The 23,183-nt window shown below is 49.2% G+C and overlaps 2 protein-coding genes across 9 annotated transcripts in view; both read left to right on the top strand.

The window, feature by feature from the left end:
• LOC135219389 (methyltransferase-like protein 22) overlaps positions 1-23,183 on the top strand; it is a 603,918-nt gene that overhangs the window by 60,940 nt on the left and 519,795 nt on the right. The window lies entirely within an intron of this gene.
• The window catches only part of LOC135219388 (protein CREG1-like), a 103,679-nt gene continuing 82,759 nt past the window's right edge, over positions 2,264-23,183 (top strand). Inside the window, 2 exon segments of the mRNA XM_064256119.1 lie at positions 2,264-2,404; positions 4,043-4,135. Coding sequence (XP_064112189.1) covers positions 2,297-2,404; positions 4,043-4,135 — 201 coding nt within the window. The 5' untranslated portion in view covers positions 2,264-2,296.

The raw sequence follows: 23,183 nt of genomic DNA on the forward strand, positions 1-23,183 counted from the left end.
TTCGTGCCGAGCGCATTCGCTCGGCAACGAGCATACAGGTCAAAAAAATATAAATGAAAGAGCATTACTTACGATTTTTCATCTACATTCCAACCAAAATATACGCTCGGAGCGAGCGCTCTCCCGCCCTCGGCACCGAGCATACACAATACGAGGATCATTTCTGGGAAAATGAATTCCCGCACTTACGCCCTTCAGTCCACGGCACTCGGGTAATCGATGGGCTGTGGAGAAACCAAGATCCTTAATTCACAATTGAATTCAATGGAAATATATATGAAATGATTGTACTTACAATTTCGTTTCACTAGATAAATAGAAAAAGAAAAAACACAACCATGCGAAAGGCAAACGACGATGAAGCGGGCAGAGAGCGATGATACACGTCCACACGCCAGGGGCAGGCCGAAAGCAAAAGTGATTTGTTTACCTCCCAGTCGCGCGCGCGCGCCTGTCGGACAAGCAGTTAACTACCGAACCCTTGTTCGAAAGCTTACGACTATCCAGCTGCCGCTAGTACCTTCCATATTGTAAAAGGACCGAAGGTTTGTATGCCGTGTCGGAACAACAAAGATTTTTTTGGCTCTACAAATACAAAATAGTTCAAGTTACGAAAGGTTGTTTGCTGTAAAGTCCCGAAATTCGCCAGGACCACCGAGAACAATTTTAAAAGAAACTCGCACGCCGCCACTGAGTAGACTCGCCACCATCCTCCCCGCTCTCCCATTGGTTCCTGATGCTAGTCACCACAGTAAAATCCTGCTCTCCTATTGGTCAGCATCTACCCCCTGTGCTCGATGTATTCTATTGGTAAAAGGATGCTGTAAATTGAAAAACTTATTCATGCTTTACATTTAATAAAAAAAAACATTAGGTAAAGATAAAAATAAAGATAGAAATGAATGGTTATTATACTGTTTTGGTAGTTTCAGTAGTTGAAGAGAGATAATGAAAATTTGATTACTGTACGTACTGTGTGTTAGGTCAAAGTGGTTGCTTGGCGATCGTTCAGTACTCGTAAGTGCTGAATGTAAACAGAAGGTTGGAAGCTTTTTTTGTTTGTTTGATTGTTTATTATAGTTAATGGTTACTTAATAATTATTTGAAATGAGTATATGCAATACATTTAATAAAAAAGATTGTGAATTAGATATCATAAAATATAAAATAAATCAGACTGCTATCATCGAAGCCAACAGATACGTATTTTCTAGAATTCTTCTTCTGTTTAATATTACGTATATGTTTCATTATAGCTGTCAGTAACTCGGTATCTCCATTAGTAAAGATAGAATAAAGAATAGAAATAATGGTTATTATACTGTTTGGTAGTTTCATTAGTTGAAGAGAGATAATGAAAATTTATGGCTTACTGTGTGTTAGGAAAAGTGATTGCTTGGCGATCGTTTGGTACTCGTAAGTGCTGAATGTAAACAAAAGGTTGGAAGGTTTTTTTTTATTTGAAATGAGTACATACTGATTATTTATACATTTTATTGGGATATTCTAAGCTTTTAGCTTCTTAGGTTTAGATATCAGAATCATAGACTAGGCTACAGTAGCAACTGCTAACATAGGCTAGCTTATTGCTAGGGACATATGCTAAAGTCCTAATATATGCAGTAAAAATGGGGTTTGAACATTACATGCAGCATGCAGTTGAATATTACTCAAGTATGTACAGTATTTTGCCTTTTTGGAGTCATATTATTTCCGTTGGATCGGCGTCGTAACCCTAGAACATGTGTTGTGAGCCTGGAATTATAATTTACTGGGGTGTTTTTGTAGGGCTTGGAGCGGATTAGGCTTTTACAAGAATGAAAAATGTGGTTTCAAAGATACGAAAAGCTCATGAATAAATATTACTTTACTGCATAAAAAAAACCGCAACTACCATAGTCAAGGTCGCCGCGGAATAGTTATATAGATCTACCCAAATCTTACATTTCTAACTAATTACAGTGCTGTGCCCTCCCCTGACCTGGGAGTTTGCCATAGATAGGTTCACTTTTGCGCTTCACAAGCTGGTATTTATCGTCATAGGGCAATGTATAGGTATGTAGGTAGATAAGATCATAGATATAGATAAGATCATCTCCATGTACTAGCTACTAGGTACCTAGCTACTATTTTTTTTTTTTTTTATAGTTGACTGTAGCCTATAGGTAGACATGCCTAACATATACTCAAAAGTTATGGTTGTGACTTTTGTACGTATGGTCTGTCATTGTTTATTATATAGTACTGTGCTGTATTTTGGTTACATAGTTTTATTTCATTAAAAGTATCATTCATAATGTTAATCTCAATTTTCACAGATCCATCAGTTTTTATCTGTACAATGAGTAAGGCTGCTGAAGCTGAGGGATATGACAAACTTGAAGAACCACACTGTGAAACCAAGGTAATGTTTATGAATATGTATACGTATATACATTATACTATTACTATGCTACTTCTTATTGAAAAGAAATATTGTACTAAATTACTGTAGTACTGTGTACTGGATTTTGTGGCTCATTAAAGTTACTTTTCCTTGTACCAATTCAAGCTGAATTTACTCTTTGATTGATCTTCCATTTAGAACACTACCATACCAAAGTGAGCTGTGATTAACTCGAAACTATACTTTGGAGCATTCTTACATCTTTGAAGAGGGTTGAGAAATGAAATACGTATTATTTTTCCCCTGATGTAGGCCATTACAGTTAAAGAGCAGTTTCTGTGTTTTCCACTTCAGACACTTTTAGTAATGTTTGGCAATCAGTGGGTCTGGTTAACCACTTAGTACAGTATGGTGGTAATCATTACACAGGCTTGTGTGCAGTACAAATAGATTTCTAAATCACATTAGGATGAAGCCCAGTATTCTTGAGTAAAAGGGCAGGGTGCTACCAATTTAGCCACAGAGGTGGTATCAGAAAGCTGGGTAAAAACTCTCAGTTAATCAAGATGTGACGTCTACTCCCAGTTACTATGTAGTAAATACAACTGTTACCTTAGTGTACCTTTGCCTTCCTTATTGATTGAAAGTTGTAGGTTCAATATTGCAATAACTAGTAATTTTAAGATAATATTAATAAAGGTAATGGTTTGCAATTAATGCAAATACTAGATGCTGTGATGCAGGTATGTTTTGGATAAGTTATTCAAATGACTAGCCTTGAAATATTCATCAGTTGTTTATTCATATGTAAGTGCAGTATATCACATTGTGAACACACTTAGAAGTGGGTTATGATAGGTACAATCCCAGTTAAGGACCATAAATTATGTCTTAGGGAGCCAGGAGTTGTTCAGCATGGAAAACAAAATGTGTGTATTTTCTTGTAAGCACTTAATAGAAAGTTAAAATGACTTTTGGGTAGAATGCAGAATAAGTGTTCAGGACATACTTGGGGTGGTGAGTGCATAAGCAACTCCCCCTTCCCCACCAGGTCAGATGATGGTTTCTAAGGAGGTTATGTTATATTCCGTCTGAAGTGCCTGTTAAACTGCAGCAACTCGGACTCCTTACTCTGCAAATGCAGAGTAAGTGGTCACAAATTACTTGGGGGTGTCCCAGGGGGGCCAAAGCCCCCCAGCCAAGAACCAAGTAGGACACTGCACCTTAGGTAAGTCTAGTTTGGTCATATTCTCTCTTAAATGCTTACTAGACCTATAGTATCCCTGACCCTTTACTCTGTATTTTCCTCAAACATTTTAGTTTCATTGGTAGATAAAGACCATTGTTTTGCAGACTTTCAAATCTACTGATTTGTTGCCCTCCTCATTCTGCAGGCATAAGTTGGAACTAATGAGAGTGGGTGAATAAAATGGAATAAAATGGAAACACCCTCATCATCCTGGTTAACTTATAGTAACCTTTAATTTATGAGTTATAAAATATTTAATTATTTAGTCTGGACACAGAAGCATCCGAAAGCACCAGACTCTGTCAAGGATAAATATCGTTTTTTTATTTTTTTGTCAGATTGTCAGAGTATTATAAAATGTTATAAACTTTTTTTTTAATGTGAGTGTTTTTCTTGAGTTCTTCCAGGCTGCGGTAGCAAAAAGGACTAAATGTATCCTCATTATTTGCTACTTGCTGGTGACCTTGGGATTTGCTGTGGTATTCATGTTACTGTGTTGGGTAAGTAGTGATGGATTTTTAACAAAATTGATATGAACTATTGTATATTTTATTACACTTATACATTAGCAACCCCTAAGTGTTAATACATCTGAGGCTATCACAGACCTGTTTTAAATTTGTAAGAGAAATTCCCATTAAGGAAAGGAAAGACCTCAAATTTTATAACAGTGCCAGATAATTGCTAAGAAGTATAATGCATATCTTGCTGAATGTCAGGTGCTTATTATGGAAAAACTGTCCATTTGCAAAACTTCAGGTAAAAGTTCTTAGCTCAGTAAGGATATTGACCTATGCTATTGCCTGTTGGTTTATATCCAAGGTCTTTCATCAGGCATGCCAAGTTGAAGTTAAGGGACTTAACCTTATATGAGATTAAATCATAAAGACAAATTTAAGAGTCAGAAGATATCATAAATAAAAATGCAAAAGTTCCATTTGTAAATGGCATATTTACTAAAGGGAGATGGCTTGGACATGTCCCTTGCAGAACCCCGAGAGAGTAGTGCATGATAACATCAGTGGGGCTTGCATTAGCACCAGAAGAGTTTGATGACCCAGACCTACTTGGATAAGAATTGAAAGAGTGGCTTGAGAGGAATTGAGATTTGTGGAAGATAAAGCACAGGAAAGTCATGAGTATTAGAATTTCTCAGGGTCCCTTTCATCACATGGCATTGGAGATGAAGTTCAAAGCATTTTTTATATTTCAGGGTGCCATAAATTGAAGTTATAAAATCTAGCAAAGTCAAACCATATGCATAGCATAACTTTTTTCATTCTAGAGGGGCAATTATTTGGTAATGTTATATATATGCTAGTGCTAATATGATCAACCAAGCGATAAAAGACTTCCTTGATTATCTCTATATTAATTAAGTTCTGTCAAAATAAGTATTGTCTCTAGTATTTTTAACTGGCTGAAGAAGAGCCTGTGCTGGTGTAAGGCCATCATTATGTAACAACATTAAGGCAATCATTAACTAACATTCAAGTACTGCTTACTTGGAATGTTCAGTTTAAAACAATGTTTTCAATAAATATTGGTAGGTGGTATTGTATATTATTGATATATGGTGATTTCACAATAAGAATGCCTCCATGTAGTATGAAATGCCTTATTTGTATGCCAGGGAAGATAGCCACAGTCATCTGTTTGTTCTTAAATTATGTTTAGGTGAAACATAATTTAAGGTGATATAGGCATTCAGAGATTTTAAAACAATGGGATACCTGACTTAAATTTCTTAATGTGATGAACTGGAAGGGTAATTGTATGAACATTCCTCCCCAATTATTTTGTTGTTGATGGATGTTTAACTAATAGCTGAGAAACTTATCTTTGGGCTATTTTAGTATCAGGGGGCTCATTAAAGGATAAGATCTCTTTTGTGCCATCTAGTGACTTCCGATATAAAGAACAGATTAGCAGGAGAATAAACTATTACAGCTTTCTGATAAAAACAAGCAGGGGAACTTTGTTGAATTGTTGCCACCTTGGCAAGCTCTTGATAAATCTCCATTTGACTGTGATTTTTTTTCTTTTTTTTCTGTTTTTGGATTACTGCTCAGGTACTAGTTCCATCCTTGATACAATAACCTAACCCACTCCAGAACATTCCTTGCTGCAATGCATGCTAGATCTAGTGCTCAGGTCCAAATAACCAGAGTTCTTCCCAGTTGTTTACATTTTCTTGTCTTTTTTTTTTTTTTTTGCTGTTGTCTGCATTTCTGTCTATTTTGACTATGATGCTGATGCCCTCTTACTGCAGTAATTAAACCTAACCATTTGGTATGTTATTTTTTGTCTCACAAACCTGTCGATCAATATTTGTAGTTTTCACTTCCAATTCCTGCTCATCTAGCAGCTATGTACATAGTCTGCATTATTTATGAGGTGTTTGGTGGATGGGTGCTGGAAGTTCCATCTGGCAGTTTGTAAACAAAACACTATCTACAGTTCATTGTGGACTTGATGTGACTATATGTAATACTACAGTGGTACCTCGACCTAAGAAAATAATCTGTTCCGAGGTGGCCTTCGAACCTGAGCTTTTTCGTATCTTGAACCGCATTTACATGTAAATTGCTTAATTCGTTCCAAGCCCTACAAAAACACCCCAGTAACATTTATAATAAAGCTAAATTGACCAATAAACAATGAAATACAACAATTTGGGACCATTCAGTACCTAACTTAATACGTACTACTAATATGTACTACATAGTACCTGTAAATAAAGTGTATTAGTGTACATGGTATACAAGAAATACTGTACGTACATACGTATGTATGTAGTAAAATGTGGAACCTTAACTTTCGAGTCAGGCTATCTCCGAAAGTGGCGACAGAGGAGGAGGACAAACGGCAGAAAATTTGTTACGTAGTACGTACACTTAACTTTACGAAACACATTAAAAATGTCAGGAAACAAAGACTAAAAAATTAAAAATGTCAGGAAACAATGACTAAACTTTACGAAACACATTAACAAAACGGTAACACTTAACTTTACAAAAACTTACAATTAATTTTTTTTTCTTTTTTTGATTTTTACTTTTTTTTTTTTTTTACTTTTATACTTCACGTTTTTTTTTTATACAAAATTTCAATTTCTTCACCACTTTCAACTTTCTGTTTTTTTGTAGTATCAATTGGATCTTCCTTTTTGCTTACTCCTACTAAAGGACTCTTTTAAAAAATAAACTATCCAAGGAAGATTGCTTCTGCCTACTTTTGACAATGTTCCTGAAACGACTCGGGCAAACGTCATCGAACTGCGCTAGCATATGACCTGTAAGCATAAGCATTTTCGGGGTGTGTCTTTTTTACAAATGATTGCACCTTATGAAAAGCAGCTAGAGCATCCTTAATTTCTGCCATTGTCATAGGGTCGTCGTCCTCCTCCTCGCTGCTGCTAGAGAACTCTTCTTGAATGACGTTATGTTGCGTGGCCTCCAACTCCTTCAGGTCATCCGTCGTATGCTCCTCTTGGTGCTCCTCGAGAAGGTCATTGATGTCGTCCTCGTCGACGACCAGCCCCATGGACTTGCCGAGTTCAACGATCTCGTCAAGATCTGGTTGCGAAACAGTCTCAGGATCGTCAATTGTTTCTGAATCTGCACCAGCTTCGCTCAGTCGAATCCCTCGAAGGCTCGGGCAGGATACGGCATCAGGCCAGAGTTTCCTCCACAAAAATTCAAGGTTCGCCTCGAAACCACTTGCCAAGCTTGATCGATGAGTTGGATGCATATGACAACACGAAATACTCTTTCCAAAATTCACGCAAGGGAAGGTGAGTGGTATCGGTGATGTCGAAACATCTCTTGAAAAGATGTTTGTTCCGATACGTAATACAAACCTTTCGGTCCTTTTACAATAGGAAGGTAACTAGCGGCAGCTGGAACGGTCGTAAGCTTCGAACAAGGGAGTTGTTCCGATACGTAATACAAACCCTCGGTCCTTTAACAATAGGAAGGTAACTAGCGGCAGGTGGGACGGTCGTAAGCTTCGAACAAGGGGAGAACGGTAGTTAACTGCTTGCCCGATCGTGCGCGCGGAGAGGTGAAGAATCACTTTTGCTTTCGGCCGCGGGTGTGCAAGGAACGTGTTCGTCATCGCTCTCTGCCCCCGCTTCATCGTCCGTATGCGTTTTGTTTATATTGTGTTTTCTACTAATGGTTTGTTTGACTTGAAAATGAAACTGTAAGTACACTGTTTTCATTTTCATTACTTAATTATGAGCCAACATGGAGCTATCGCCGTAGATGCGGCGATTTCCGCTCTTTTCATGAAATTGATACCCTTGAATTATGTCTCGGTGCCGAGGGCGGGCGCGCCTCGCGCCTAGTCATGTATTTTGGGCGAAAGTGTGTAATGAAAGATGTAAGTACTCTTTCATTAGTTTTTTTTTTTTTTTGCCCTGTGCGTTCGTTGCCGAGAGCGTGATTGCGCTCATCAGAGCCTCTTATTTTGTATGATAGAATGCAATGAAAGTGGATTCGCAGTGCAGTATTGTTTTCATTTTCATTTATTTAATTGCACTAAATTTAATTTTGGATCAATTTCCGCTCTTACCCGGGAATTGATCCTTACGATTTATTTTATGTGAAAGTGAATCGCAAGTGCAGTATTCTGTTTCATTTTCATATATATTTTATGATAGCATCATATTATTATGGATCAAGTTTCCGCTCTTACCCGGGAATTGATCTTTCCCCCTTTAAGTTCTATGAAGTGAATCGCAAGTGCAGTATTCTGTTTCATTTTCATATTACTTTTCACTGCTGTGCGGGGTAGAGGAAGCGAAGGTCTGCCAGGAAGTCGTCGGAAAGCTCTCCCGCGACTCCCTTGGTATCCGATTCTTCGTCTTCTTTCCTGCCCCCCGCTCAGCTTCCTCGTTGTATTTTGTATTTGGGGTCTTCCTTGCGTTTGGGGTGGGGCATGTCTCCCCCCCGTGCGTGAGGGAACCCCTCTTACTAATCTGTCTGTGCTACCGCAGGTGCTACATCCGTGGGAGACGACCTTGGACAGGTATGGACCACTGTGGCTGCAGGGCGTGCCTAGCGATCCACGATCTGCTGCAGCGTCTAGCGAGGTCTGGGGCGGTGACCTTGGAGCGGTCTCCACTACAACCTCCACGGCCGCTTATGCTGCTTCCCCCGCTGGTCCACACTCCCCATGCTGTGTCGGTGACGCCGTCTGCCGCTACTAGGGCCGGTCGCCGCCGTACCGAGGGGGGGGTATGCCGCCGCCGCCTGTGTTTTCTTCGTGTTGCCTGCCCCAGACTTCCGCTGTTCCAGCAGCTCACCCCTGGACCGGCCGCCAGTACCCAGGTTCCCGCTGGCTGCCGATGATTCTACGAGGCGATGGCTGGGCCTGCCGTACCTGCCGCTGATGTGGTTCCCGCTACTGGCTTGGCTGTCCCTTCTGTATTTACCGCTGCCGCTGTTCCTGCCGCTCCTGAGCTGGTTGCTGTTCCTGTCGCTCCTGGTTCCTGCACCTGTCCATGCTGGTCCTGCCCATGGTGTGTCTTCCCCAGTCCCAGGTCCTTCTGGACAGGTGCAGTTGGGCCGTGTTGCTTCGGCAATAGCCCCGACTCCAGCTTGGATGGAGGACCTGACGACTGTCCTGCGTGAGCTGACGAAGAAGAGGAAGAAGAGGAGGAAGGTGTCATCTTCGTCTTCATCGTCTGTGCTGCTTGCCTATTCCCCTTCGACTTAATAAGGCCCATAAGCCGAAGAAGAAGAAGGCTGCCTCCCCCCCTAAGAAGTCTTCCCCTTCGGGACTTCTAAGGGCCCATTAAGAAGCCGAAAAAGCTGCCTGCCCCACCTAAGAAGTCTCCTTCGGGGAACCCGTAACTAGGGCCCTCCCACCGGGTTCCTCCTGGCTCCGTCGGGAGCGGGGCCCCGTCTCACCCCCTTCCGTAAGGAAGAGATAGACGGGGACCAGAGAAGTATCGGTTAGCACTGGTACTTCCTCGCCTGGTGCTAGCGGCGATGCCGCTACGCCAGGTTCCGGCTCGGTCTCTCGTTCGCGGGAGATCCCAAGTGTACGCTCTCCCTTGAGAGACTGTGCAGCCAAAGTTTCGCCGCCAGAGTTCGCTCGTGAGCGGCACGGCCAGGCCTGCAGAACCGATCCCCACCACGGGTAGGTGATCGGCTGCAGACCCCCACGCACGCTGGTCCTGCCAGCTGGGCGGGGGGATAGCGTCAGGTCTGTCTCTCCGATACCTTCAACTTCCTTGGGGATACGCCGGGAAGAGCGAGGTATCTAGGAGCGATCGTGAGAGTTGCGCTGCTCACGATCCCGTCATGAATGCCGCACGTGCCACGTATGGTCTTAGGACCAGCCAGGACGTACGCGCAAGAAGATTGGAGGCGACCGTCAGGGGGGGGAGGGAGGTAACGTCAGGTCTGTCTCTCCGATACCTTCAACTTCTCGGCATACGCCGGGAAGAGCGAGGTATATAGAGTGATCGTGAAGAGGTGCGCCGCTCACGATCCGTCACGACACTGCACATGCCAGGTATGGTCTTAGGACCAGCCAGGACGTACGCGCAAGTGATGGAGGCAACCGTCAGGGATCTGTTGCTGGTCCTTCTTCTGAAGGAGGAGGGTCTTGGGAGCTGCTCTTGTTGGAGGGACTGGACGGTCCTACTCCTCAAGACGCTGTAATTCCGAGATTCAGAGTAACTTTGCCAGGTTATTGCACTGATTCGTGCAGCAACCAACGACCTGGGGAGAGGATCGCCGCTCCACGGCTCAAGTCATTCTCGAGCCCGAGTATGGGAACCAGACTGACGGTGGGCTTGCCGCGATAAGAGCTTCTCGACTCGGTTCTGAACCAGGAGAGCCTCTCGTCTACCGGAACGAGGAAGGCTCGCTCAGGTCTAGCCGGTCGGGCAAGCTACTTCCCCTCCTCTGCCGCGGACCGCAGCGTTTTTTCGAGTATTGCAGCTCTTCTTCCCCCCCCCCCCTTCCGTCCTCCTGAGAGGTTTTGATCTCGACGAGGACTGGAACGAGTCAGAGGACGGTTTTGGCTCTCCTGTCAGGTGTCGATCAGCCCCACCCAGACGAAGTTCACAGTGGTGGCAGATGCTTACCTCGGCGGTTCTCGCAGCAGGAGGCACTAGCCCTGGAATCCACCGCCATGGCGGCTTTCCAGGCAGTCTCCTGGCTGGACCTGTGGTCCTTCACAGTGTCCAAGGTCGCAGCCACCTCTGGGAATATTACTCCTGAAGGGGACTCGGCTTTCAGGAGACTTTTGCTAGTCTGGAGGTAGGGCCATTTCCTACCTACGCCCAACCAAGACGGGCCAAACCTGTGGGCCAACCTGGTACTGAGGCGTAGGGACGCAGTCCTTACCCGAGTGTCCAAGGCGGCTGGGCATGAGAGGCACGGGGACTACCGAAACGGACCTGCATGGAGTACCTCCTCTCTCTTCCCTGGAGAGACGGTGGACGCTGCGGTGGAAAGACGTCGCACTGATGACAGTGATCGTCTGGTACACCAGGCAGTTTTGAAGGCTTCTGGGCTGCCTCGATCAACTGCGGCCAAGCCTAAGAGTTTGGCTAGCGCTTCCTCGGCTGATAAGACGGTTGGCCTAGTTTAAGCCCCAAAGAAAGACTCTGCCTTCGACTTCTGCCAGGGGAGGTCGCCATAAAGCCCCCTCCCAGCCCTCCTTTCCTCGAGGAGGGGCGGGGAAGAAGTCGAAGAGAGGCGGGAAACGCTAGGGACGGCATTCCCCCTCACCTGCTGCCGGAAGTTGGGGGTGCCTGGTGAGCCATTGGGCAACATGGCAGCGCTACGGTGCCGAGACCTGGATAGTAGACGTCCTTCGGGAAGGATATCTACTACCCTTCGAATCTCAGCCACCCCTCACCTCCAACCTGGTCCACCCTCAGACCTACGCTCCAGGAACATCAAAGGACATAGCCCTTTGACAGGAGACCAAGACCATGCTGAGCAAAGGAGCTGTGGAGATCGTCAGGGATCAGTCGCCGGGCTTCTACAGCCGCCTTTTCCTGGTGGAAAAAGTCTACGGGGGGCTGGTGCCCAGTGATAGATCTCTCTCCCCTGAACCGATTCATCACCAGTCTCGGTTCACGATGGAGACGGCACGTTCTGTGTTGACTCCATCAGGGAGAATGATTTCATGCTTTCAGTGGATTTGAAGGACGCGTATTTCCAGATACCCGTCCATCAATCCTCCAGGAAGTACCTCCACTTCATCCTCGATGGGACGGTGTACTTCGGTCTCTCAACCGCCCCACAGGTGTTCACGTGAGTGTTGACGGCTGGTGTCTGCTTGGGCCCGGACTCGTCCGGGATACGTCTTCCTGAGTTATCCTCGACAACTGGTTAGTCCTGGCGATCTCCCGCTCGCAGTTGCTACGGGACAGGGATCGACTTCTAGAATTCTGCCACGATCGAACTTTGAAAAGTCCGATCTCGAACCCAAGCAGAGGATGAAGTACCTGGGTATGCTGATCGACACGGTAGCAGGGCGAGTCTTCCCCGCAGACTCGCGGATCAGCAGATTCAGGAGGCAGCCGACCGTTTCCTTTCTCGGCAGGAACAGGCAGCTCAGCAATGGCAAGTCGTGATCGGCCACCTGTCGTCCCTTGAGAAGTTAGTCCCTCAAGGGCATCTTCACCTGCGGTCTCTTCAGTGGAGACTAAAGGAGAGTTGGTCACAGGCAGAGGATCCTCCGTACTTCCCCATGTCCCTCACGGAGGAGGTGCGGCAGGACCTAGCCTGGTGGCTGGACGACAGGAACCTCTTAAGAGGAGTGCCTCTCCACACTCCCCTCCCGCAGATGTTCTGTTCTCAGACGCATCCACTGAGGGATGAGGCGCACACCTGGAGGAGTTGCTGACTGCAGGAGTGTGGGACCATCACGACAAGCACCTTCACATCAATGTTCTGGAGCTCAAGGCAGCGTTTTTCGCTCTCCAAGAGTTCCGGACCCGCTTGATGGGACACTCAGTGGTGTTGATGTGCAACAGCACCACAGTAGTGGCTTACGTCAACAAACAGTGGGGCCTAGTGTCCCTCCCGTTGCACCAGTTGACGCTGCAGGTGCACAAGTGGGCCGTGGCTCACTCGGTAGAGCTGTCAGCCCTGTACATTCCAGGCAAGAGGAATGTAGTAGCAGACAAGCTCAGCCGTCAGGATCACGTGATAGGGGGTCTGAAATGGTCCCTACACCAGGACGTGGCGGAAAGGCTCTTCAACCTGTGGGGGCGTCCAGTAGTGGATCGTTCGCCACCCGGCACAACAGAAAACTCCAGTTGTTCCGATACGTAATACAAACCCTCGGCCTTTAACAATAGGAAGTACCTAGCGGCAGCTGGAACGGTCGTAAGCTTCGAACAAGGGAGAACGGTAGTTAACTGCTTGTCCGATCGTCGCGCGCCTGGGAGGTAAACAAATCACTTTTGCTTTCGGCCGTGTGGAGGACAGGACGTTGTTAGTCCCATCGCTCTGCCCGCTATTGTCGTTGCTTTGATTAATTCAGCCCTCTTTCTGGTTTGTTAGTGTGGTATATGAATTGTAAGTACTTTATTGCATTTCTTTATTGCATTGACTGAATCATGAGTGATCAAGAAATGGAGATTTCGCCGCGCCCCCCAGTCGCCCGTAGAGTGTGTCCCGGGCTGGAGGGGCGTAGATGCGGCGGATTTAGATCTTTTGTGGACGTGGATCCACATGAGGTGTGTACTCGTTGCCGGGGGCGAGAATGCTCCCGGGACGAGCCATGTATTACATTATGAATTGGTCCGAGGCGCAGTGGGTTCTGTACGAAAGGGCAGGAAGAGACTTAGGCCTCCAAAGAAGTCATCGGAAAGCTCTCCAGTGACTCCTTTGGTAACTGACACTTCGTCTTCCTTCCTGCCTCCCGGTCAGCCCCCACGTTTCGCGCCTTCCCCTGCGGGGGGGGTAGCGGAGTCCTTCTCCTCGCTCGATCCGTCGAGTGTGGAGGAGGGCGCCCGCTACCCAGACGTCCAGTTGTATTCGGGGTCTTCCGTCCGCTCTGGGTATGGTTCGTCTCCCCAGGCGCGAGGGAACCCCTCTTACTAACCCGACTGTTGCTTCCGCAGATGTGCCACCAGTGAAGGACAACCTTGGACAGGTGTGGGAGTCGCCTTGGGCTGCAGGGAGTGCCAAGCATTCAGGGGTTGATTTCAGCGGTTTGGCGGGGTCGCAGTGGTCACACATGGTGTGGTGACCACTACCACTACCACTATCACAACACCAGCCTCCTGACATGCTGTCCGCATCTAGTGTATACGCCGCATGTAATGACGGTGACGCCTACAGCTGCGGTACACAAACCCATTACTGCCGTGTCAAAGAGGACGGTGCCACCGCCACCTGGTTTCTTTGTGCTGCCGACCCCGGACTTCCGCTGCCTAAGAGTACTCCCCTAGACCTGCCGCCAGTTGCAAGAATGACGGTAGCGCGACAGGACGCCTGGCTCTCCTGTGGTTCCTGCCGTACCTGCCGTACCTGTTGCTGTCCCTGCTGCTCCTTTTATTTCAGACGCTGCTGTGCCTGCTGTTCCTGTACCTGTTCCTGTCGCTCCTGTTGTTGGTGGTGCTGCTACAGTCTCAGGTCCTTCCGGACAGGTGCAGTCGGGCCCTGTTGCTTCGGCAACTGCCCCGGCTCCCTCCTGGATGGAAGACCTGACGTCTGTCCTGCGGAGCCTGGCGAAGAAGAAGAGGAAGAAGAGGAAGGTGTCGTCGTCGTCTTCGTCGTCTTCTTCGTCGTCTGCTGCCTCCTCTTCTCCTTCGACTTCTAAGGCTACCAAGCCGAAAGAAGAAGAAGGCTGCCTCCTCCCCCCCTAAGAAGACTCCTTCGGGATCTTCTAAGGGCCCGTCTCGCTCAGGCGATTCGGGAGCTCTTCTGCTTGGTACCTCCTGTTCCTTCGGGAAGGGTGGGGCCCGTATTCTTCCTCTGCAAAGAAGAAGACGACGGGGACCAGAGGAGTACCAGCCTCGGCTGGTACGTCCTCGCCTGGTGTTAGCGGTTCTGCCGCTAAATCAGGATCCGTCTCGGCTGCTTCTCGTTCGCAAAGAAGTACCGAGTGGACGCTCTTCCACGGGAGACCGTCCAGCCAAAGTTTTGACGCCTGAGCTCGCTCGCCGTCAAGACCGAGGTGCGGAGCGAAGAAAGGCTGGCGAGAGTCGTGGCAGACGACTCTCGCCAGGCCAGTGGACGCTCTCGCAGTGACCAGCTGGCTGCTCGGGTTGACGTGACGGTCGCTGACCAGCCACGGGTTGAGGCGAGGAAGGGGTGCGGCCGTCGGTACCAGCCACGGCTGGTACCAGCGGCTCGATGCGCCGAGAGGACGCTCGCCGGTCTCACCGCGACAGCGAGCCTAGCAGGTCACCTGACCGCCGCTCCCATCGGGACTGGGCGGAGACGGTAACCGCAGCAGCTCACCTGACGCTAGAGATCAGCGTCGACGTTCTCAGCCGAGCCTCTCGCCCCAGGCGAGCGGCAAGGCTAGGCCTGCTGCTCGATCGCCACCCACGGGTTGACGATCAGCAGGCAGCCCTCCAAGCACGCTGGTCCTGCCAACGAGCTAGGGGGAGCGTCAGGTCTGCCTCTCCTGTACCCTCAACCTCCTCGGGCTACACCGGGAGGAGCGAGGGTACCTAGGAGTAATCGCGAGAGGTTGCGCCGCTCGCGTATCCGCTATGACGCCGTATGGACCAGGCACGGTTCTAGGACTGACCAGGAACATACGCGCAAGTAGCTGGAGGCGACCGTCCAGGGGTCTGCCGCTGTTCCTCCTTCTGAAGGAGGAGTATCTCGGGATCTGTTCTTGCTGAGGGACTGGACGGTCCTACTCCGCAAGACGCGGTTACTCCCCCAGATACAGAGGGATTTTGCAGAGTCATTAAGCTGATTCGTCAGCATAATGACCTTGCGGAAGGATCGCCGCTACCACCGGCCGAGCCCACGTCCCGGCTCAAGTCATTTTGAGGTCCGAAGAAGGAACCCAAAATGATGGTGGGGATGCCGTAGCGATCGGAGCTTGCAGACTCGGTCCTGGATCAAGTCGAGAATCTCGTCTCAGGGCAGAGAGGATTCGCTGAAATCCGGACGGTCTTCCAAGCTGTTCCTCCTCCTCTACAGCGTTCAGAGGCGTTTCTACTGCCTTCGGAAGACCCGATACTGCCGAAACAGCTTAACCCGGAGTTAGCAGGCTGACTCCAGTGTGTCTGCAGCAGCTCCTGTTGGAGAAACCTCTGGTTCTCGCAGCAGGAGGCACTTGCCCTGGAATCTACCGCTATGGCAGCATTCCAGGCAGTCTCTTGGCTGGATTTGTGGTCCCTCACAATATCCAAAGTAGCGGCCGGCTCTGGGAGTTCTGCTCTCGAAGACGACGCTTCTTTCAGGAGACTGTGCCAGTCTGGAGGAAGAGCTATCTCTTACCTCGCCCATCAGACTGCTAACCTGTGGGCCAACTTGGTTCTTCGACGTAGGGACGCAGTCCTTACCCGAGTGACCAAGGGGGGCCGGGGCGTGAGGCGGCACTCGGGCTTCGCAATGGACCTATTAGGAGTTCCCCCGCTCTCTTTCCTGGAGATGGTGGACGCTGCGGTGGAAAAAAAGGAAAGGCGGCACTACGATGACAGTGACCGCTTAGTTCACCAGGCAGTCTCGAAGGTTACTGGGCAATCTCGAGCAACTGCGGCTAAGCCCAAGAGTTTAGCTGGCGCTTCCACGGCGGCGAAGACGGTTGCACCGTCTAAGCCCCGTGTGAAGACTCCTGTTGTTTCGACTTCTGCGAGAGGAGGCCGTAACCAGCCCTCCTCCCAGCCCTCCTTCCCCGAGGTAGGTGGTGGGAAGAAGTCGAAACGAGTGGAAACGCTAGGGACGGCGTTCCCCCTCACCTGCTGCCGGAAGTGGGGGGGTGCCTAGCGAGCCCATTGGCGAACATTTGGCAGCGCTAACGGTTGCCGAGAACTGGATAGTAGAACGTCCTTCGGGAGGGATATCTGTCTACCCTTCGAGTCTCGGCCCCCCCTCATCTCCAACCGGTCCATCTACAACCTATGTCCGGGGATCATCAAAGGGACAACGCTCTTCGACAGGAGATCAAGACCATGCTGGCGAAACGAGCTGTAGAGATCGTGGGAGGACCAATCACCGGCTTTTACAGCCGCCTCTTCCTAGTGGAGAAGGCATCGGGGGGGCTGGCGTCCGGTGATAGACCTCTCTCCCCTGAACCGCTTTGTTCGCACGACGCGGTTCACGATGGAGTTGGCACGCTCTGTGCTCGACTCGATCAGGGGGAACGATTTCATGCTTTCAGTGGACTTGAAGGACGCGTATTTTCAAATACCCATCCATCAGTCCTCCAGAAAGTACCTCCGCTTCATCTTCGACGGGACGGTGTACCAATTCAGGGCACTTTGTTTCGGTCTGTCAACTGCCCCCACAGGTGTCACAGCGAGTGTTCACTCTGGTGTCAGCTTGGGCCCATTCGCACGGGATATGTCTGATGAGGTATCTCGACGATTGGCTGGTCCTGGCGAGCTCCCGCTCGCAGTTGCTGCAGGACAGATATCGACTCCTCAAGTTTTGTCGCGATCTGGGGATCGTGATAAACTATGAGAAGTCCGACTCGAACCCAAGCAGAAGATGAAGTACCTGGGTATGCTGATAGAACACTGGTAGCAGGGCAGGTCTTTCCGCAAACTTGCGTATCAGCAAATTCAGGGAGGCAGCCGGCCGGTTCCTGTCTCGGCAGGAACAGGCAGCACAGCAATGGCAAGTCGTGATCGGCCATCTGTCGTCCCTCGAGGATGTTAGTCCCTCACAACGGGCGTTTCACCCTGCGGTCCGTCTCAGTGGAGGCTAAGGGAGAGTTTGGTCTCAGGCGAAGGATCCTCCTTACTTTCCCTGTGGCTCTCACGGACAAGGTGGGGAGGCAGGACCTAGCCTGGTGGCTCGACGACAAGAACCTCTTAAGAGGACTGCCCATACGCACTCCCCCCCCCGGAGATACTGCTGTTCTCAGACGCATCGACCGAGGGATGGGGCGCACACCTGGAGGAGTTGCTGACTGCAGGTGTGTGGGACCATCACGAAATGCACCTTCACATCAATGTCCTGGAACTCAAGGCGGCGTTCTACGCTCTCCAAGAATTTCAGGACGCTTGGTGGGACACTCAGTGGTGTTGATGTGCGACAACACCACAGTAGTGGCATATGTCAACAAGCAGGGGGGCCTAGTGTCTCTTCCGCTTCACCAGTTGACGGTGGCAGGTGCACGAGTGGGCACGGCTCACTCGATAGAGCTGTCAGCACACTACATTCCAGGCAAGAGGAATGTAGTAGCGGACAAGCTCAGCCGTCGGGATCAGGTGATAGGAACTGAATGGTCTCTACACCAAGATGTGGCGGAAAGGCTCTTCAAAACCTGTGGGGCGACCGGTCGTAGACCTGTTCGCCACCCGGCACAACAGAAAACTTCAGGTTTTCTTTTCAGCCGTGCCAGACCCATGGGCAGAATGCAGAGGACGCTCTCCAACACCCCTGGGACAACCTCTTCGTTTACGCCTTTCTCCCTTCTGTCTGATTCGGAAAGTGATCAGTCGAGTGCTGGTCACTCCCAATCTCAGAATGATCCTGGTGGCTCCAAAACGGCCTCAAGCCGTTTGGTATCCGGACCTGCTGGCTCTCTTTTTGCGGACGCACCGAGAGAGCTACCCAGTTGGCACAACCTTCTAGCCCAGCCACACGTAGAACGGTACCACCAAGCAGTCCAGTCCCTTCAACTTCACGGCTGGCTGTTATCCACCATTCTCTTGCGAACGAGAGGCTTTTCTCGTTAGCGCAGCAACAGAGATTGGCTGGACACGTCGACAGTCCCCTGCAGCTGGTGTACCAGGGGAAGTGGGCCGTCTTCTGTGGTTGGGGTCGTAGACAGGGTCTGTCTCCTCCAGAGCCATCTTCAGCAGGTAGACGGATTTCCTCGTGTTTCTTCGCCGAGAGAAGCTCCTCTCAGTACCCACAGTTAAAGGATATAGAGCCGCCCTGGCTCTCGTCCTAAAACTGAGGGGACTGGACATCTCGAACTCGTTCGAGATCTCCTTGCTAATGAGGAGCTTCGAAAGGTCTTGCCACCCAGCGAACTCAGGCCCCCTGCGTGGGATGTGACTCTCGTCCTTAGGAGTTTGACTCGAAGACCCTTCGAGCCACTCCGAGAGTCGTCAGACAGGGATCTGACCCTCAAGACCCTCTTCTTGCTGGCCCTGGCATCGGCGAAGAGAGTAGGGGAACTACATGGTCTTTCTTATGATGTTAAACACACCAGAGGCTGGGGATCCGTGACGCTCGATTTCGTCCCGAACTTCGTAGCCAAGACTCAGAATCCGTCGATCCCTGACGACAGGTTCGAGTCTTCACGATCCCCTCCCTTCTGGACTTCACCGATAACGATGCGGATGAGATGCTGCTTTGTCCTGTGAGGGCGCTACGGCGCTATCTGAAGAGAACTCGACACCTCAGGCCTGAGTGTCGACGCCTCTTCGTTAGCACTGGGGTTACCAAGAAAGAAGTTTCCAAGAACACGCTTTCTTTCTGGCTGCGTGAGGTGATCAGGAGAGCGTACGAGGCTGATGGTAGCGACGACATCCGTAAGCTCCGACCGAGAGCCCACGAAGTCAGAGTATCGGACCTCCTTAGCGTTCCGTAAGAACTTCTCCGTGGCGCAGGTCCTGAAGGCAGGTGTCTGGGCCAACCAGACCACCTTCACGTCCTTCTACCTTCGGGATAAGTTGCCCACAAGTCCTTGGATACTTTTTCCTTGGGACCTGTGGTGGCTGCTCAACACGTTGTGTAAGCTTACCAGCACCCGAGCAGGCAGAACAGCATCGATTCCTGGTATGACTGGGAGAATGAATGTGCGAATGAGAGTGTGACTGGCTTCTCTTCACCATCTTTCTCTACCTCTACCTGTGGGCAGAGGGATACGGTCGTCACCACGCTGGAAGGGAGTCAGATGCAGGTAAGCTACTCGACCGAGCTCCATCCATATCTCACTAGGGATAGGAGCGTATATCCACCACCTTCTCCTACAAAGGGGGAGGAAGTGGATGACCTACATGAGACAAAACCATGACTTTATATTTGCTCCTGTGCAGGAACAAGTTCTTACAATGCTGGTACGAAGAGATACGCTTGCCCTCTCTCTTAGTACTCGGCAACAGAGGTCTGACCATTGATCCTGCGGTGCACACCCCAATCAATCGGACAGAGGCTTGGATCCCTCCTCGCTCTTACGACCAGGGAGGCACTCCAAGGATGGACGAACAGCAGTCTGTTCATCAAAAGACTCAGATTCCTCCCACCAAGAAGTGAGTCTTCCTATTGTTAAAAGACCGAGGGTTTGTATTACGTATCGGAACAAATGACAATTTGTCGAAAATTGCATTTTTCTACTAATAACAAAACCTGAGGTCCTTTATATATAGTCCCTCCTCATGCCACCCCTCACTCTGCGTATTTTGCATGGGCCAAAAGCAAAAGTGATTTGTTTACCTCCCAGCCGCGCTGACGATCGGAGCAAGCAGTTAAACTACCGTTCTCCCCTTGTTCGAAGCTTACGACCGTTCCAGCTGCCGCTAGCTACTTCTATTGTTAAAGGACCTCAGGTTTGTATAGTTAGGAAAAATGCAATTTTCGACAAATTGTCATGTTTTCTTTTCAGCCGTGCCGGACCCATGGGCAAGCTGCAGAGATGCTCTTCAACACCCGTGGGACAACCTCTTCGCCTACGCCTTTCCCCCGTTCAGCCTGATTCGTAAGGTGATCAGCCGAGTGCTGGCCACCCCGAATCTCAGGATGATTCCAGGTGGCTCCCAACTGGTCCCAGGCCGTTTGGTATCTGGACCACGCGGCTCTGCTCGCGGAAGCACCGAGAGAGATTCCCCCTTGGCACAACCTCCTCGTCCAGCCACACGTAGAACGGTACCACCGAGCAGTCCAGTCTCTACATCTTCACGGCTGGCTGTTATCCACCATCTCTTGCAAGCGAGAGGCTTTTCTCGTAGCGCAGCAACAGAGATGGCTAGGACACGGTCAGAAACAGTCCTCTGCCAGCTGGTACCACCAGGGAAAAGTGGGCCGGGGCGTCTTCTGGGGTGTGGTGGTTTCGCAGGAACACGAGTCTCATCTCCTCTCAGAGCCAGCTCTTCAGCAGGTAGCGGATTTCCTCGATTTCTTTGCCGAGAAAAGCTCTTCTCTGTCCCCGACAGTCAAAGGATATAGAGCCGCCCTGGCACTAGTCCTGAAACTGAGGGGATTGGATATCTCGAACTCGTTCGAGATCTACTGCTTATGAGGAGCTTTGAAAGGTCTTGCCCACCCAGGGAACTCAGGCCCCCAGGGTGGGATGTGACTCTCGTCCTTAGGAGTTTGACTCGAAGACCCTTCGAGCCACTCTGAGAGTTGTTAGACAGGGATCTGACCCTCAAGACCCTCTTCTTGCTGGCCCTGGCATCTTCAAAGAGAGTAGGGGAACTTCATGGTCTTTCCTTCGACGTTAAACATTCCAGGGGATGGGGATCTGTGACTCGATTTCGTCCTGAACTTCGTAGCTAAGACTCAGAATCCGTTGATCCCTGACGACAGGTTTGAGTCTTTCAATCCCCTCCCTATTGGATTTCAGCGACAATGATACGGATGAGATGCTGCTTTGTTCTGTGAGGGCGCTATGACGGTATCTGAAGAGAACTCGCACCTGAGGCCTGAGTGTCGACGCCTCTTCGTTAGCACCGGGGTGTGACCAAGAAAGAAGTATCCAAGAACACACTTTCTTTCTGGGTACGTTAGGTAATCAGGAGGGCATACGAAGTGATGGTAGCGACGACATCCGTACCCTTCGTCCGAGTAGTCCACGAAGTCAAAGGCATTGGTCCTTCCCTTGTGTTACGCAAGAACTTCTCCGTGGCGCAGGTCCTGAAGGCAGGGGTCTGGGCCAACCAGACCACCTTCACCTCCTTCTACCTTCGGGATATTGCCCACAGGTCCTTGCATACTTTTTCCTTGGACCCGTGGTGGCTGCTCAACACGTTGTGTATCTTACCCAGCACCTGAGCAGGCAGAACAGCATCGAATCCTGGTGTGACTGTAAGAATGGATGAGTGAATGAGAGTGTAACTGGCTTCTCTTCCCATCTTTTTCTCCCCTCTACCTGTGGGCAGAGGGGACACGGTCATCATCCCACTGGAAAAGGACAAGATGCAGGTAAGGTACTTGACCCCGAGCCCCATCCTATCCCATTTCATTAGGGATAGGAGTGAATATCCACCACTTCCCCCAACCGGGGGGGGGGGGGGGGGGGGGGGGGGGCGGGGGGGGGGGGGGAGTGGAAGCCAACAAGAGACAAACCCATAATTTTATACATTCAACTTCCCTGCCAGATATTATACTTAGCTATAGACGTTTGTCGTCCCCGACAGAAATTCAAATTTTCGTGGCACACGCTACCGGTAGGTCAGGTGATCTACCGCCCTGCCCTGGGTGGCAGGACTAGGAACCATTCCTGTTTTCTAATCAGAATTCTTCTGTCGCCCGGACCGTCAACATTGTTGTGGTTCCTCTCGATTGGATTTTCTTTTTCACCGGCAATTGATCTTCTTGACCGACTTTTGGTGACGTATCTGGATTGTTGGATTGGCATACGCTTTTGTGGACTGTTTTGTGGACTTTTATTTGGATTTTTCTTAAAATGTCCGACGCTGGAATGGTTGTGAGACGTTGTGTGAATGTAGGCTGTAAGGTGAGGTTGCCGAAAGCTTCGGTAGACCCTCACACCGTATGCAAGGGTTGCAGGGAGTATGAATGTTCTTTCACTAATACTTGCAAGGAATGTGAGAATTTGAGTGAGAGTGAGTGGAAGAATCTAACTAATTATTTGAAAAAGTTAGAAAGAGAAAGAGTGAGGAAAGCTTCTTCTAGAAGTTTAAGTAGTTCTAGATCGAATGAACTAATTCCTAGTTTGGGATCTTCCCCAATGGTAAGAATTGCTACTTCTCCTTCCTTTTCAGCCTCTTCACCTATTGCAGATCCTGTAGATTCAGCGAAAGAACTTGCGGATCTAAAACAAAGCAGCCCTCACAAGAGGAATGGAAAGCAAAATGGCTGCCCTGCAAGGTAAGGCTAGTGATGTTACAGTGGACAGTGGTGTGAGTGTCCCCAGTGTAGTGGAGGGGGCATCTGGTCGGCTCCACAACGCTCCCAGGTCTAGACCTCTTCCAAGCTCACATGCCAGAGGAGAAGGAATGTCAAAAACCGAAAGGAGGTTGTGGAGAATCCCCACCGATCAGGTGTCCCTTCGGCAGTTTCTGTGACACCCCAGACTGCCACCAGACTGCCAGATCGTATTGTAAAAGCGTCCTGCGTGATTGTTTTTCATCGTCGGGATCTTCGTCTTCCTAGACGTGATTGGAGGGATTCTGATCGCTCGCGACCACTGAAGAGGAGTTGGAAGGCTCCGACTATTGACTCGAGCCCGGAACAC

The sequence above is a fragment of the Macrobrachium nipponense genome, chromosome 1 (assembly GCF_015104395.2).
Source record: "Macrobrachium nipponense isolate FS-2020 chromosome 1, ASM1510439v2, whole genome shotgun sequence".
Lineage (NCBI taxonomy): Eukaryota > Metazoa > Arthropoda > Malacostraca > Decapoda > Palaemonidae > Macrobrachium > Macrobrachium nipponense.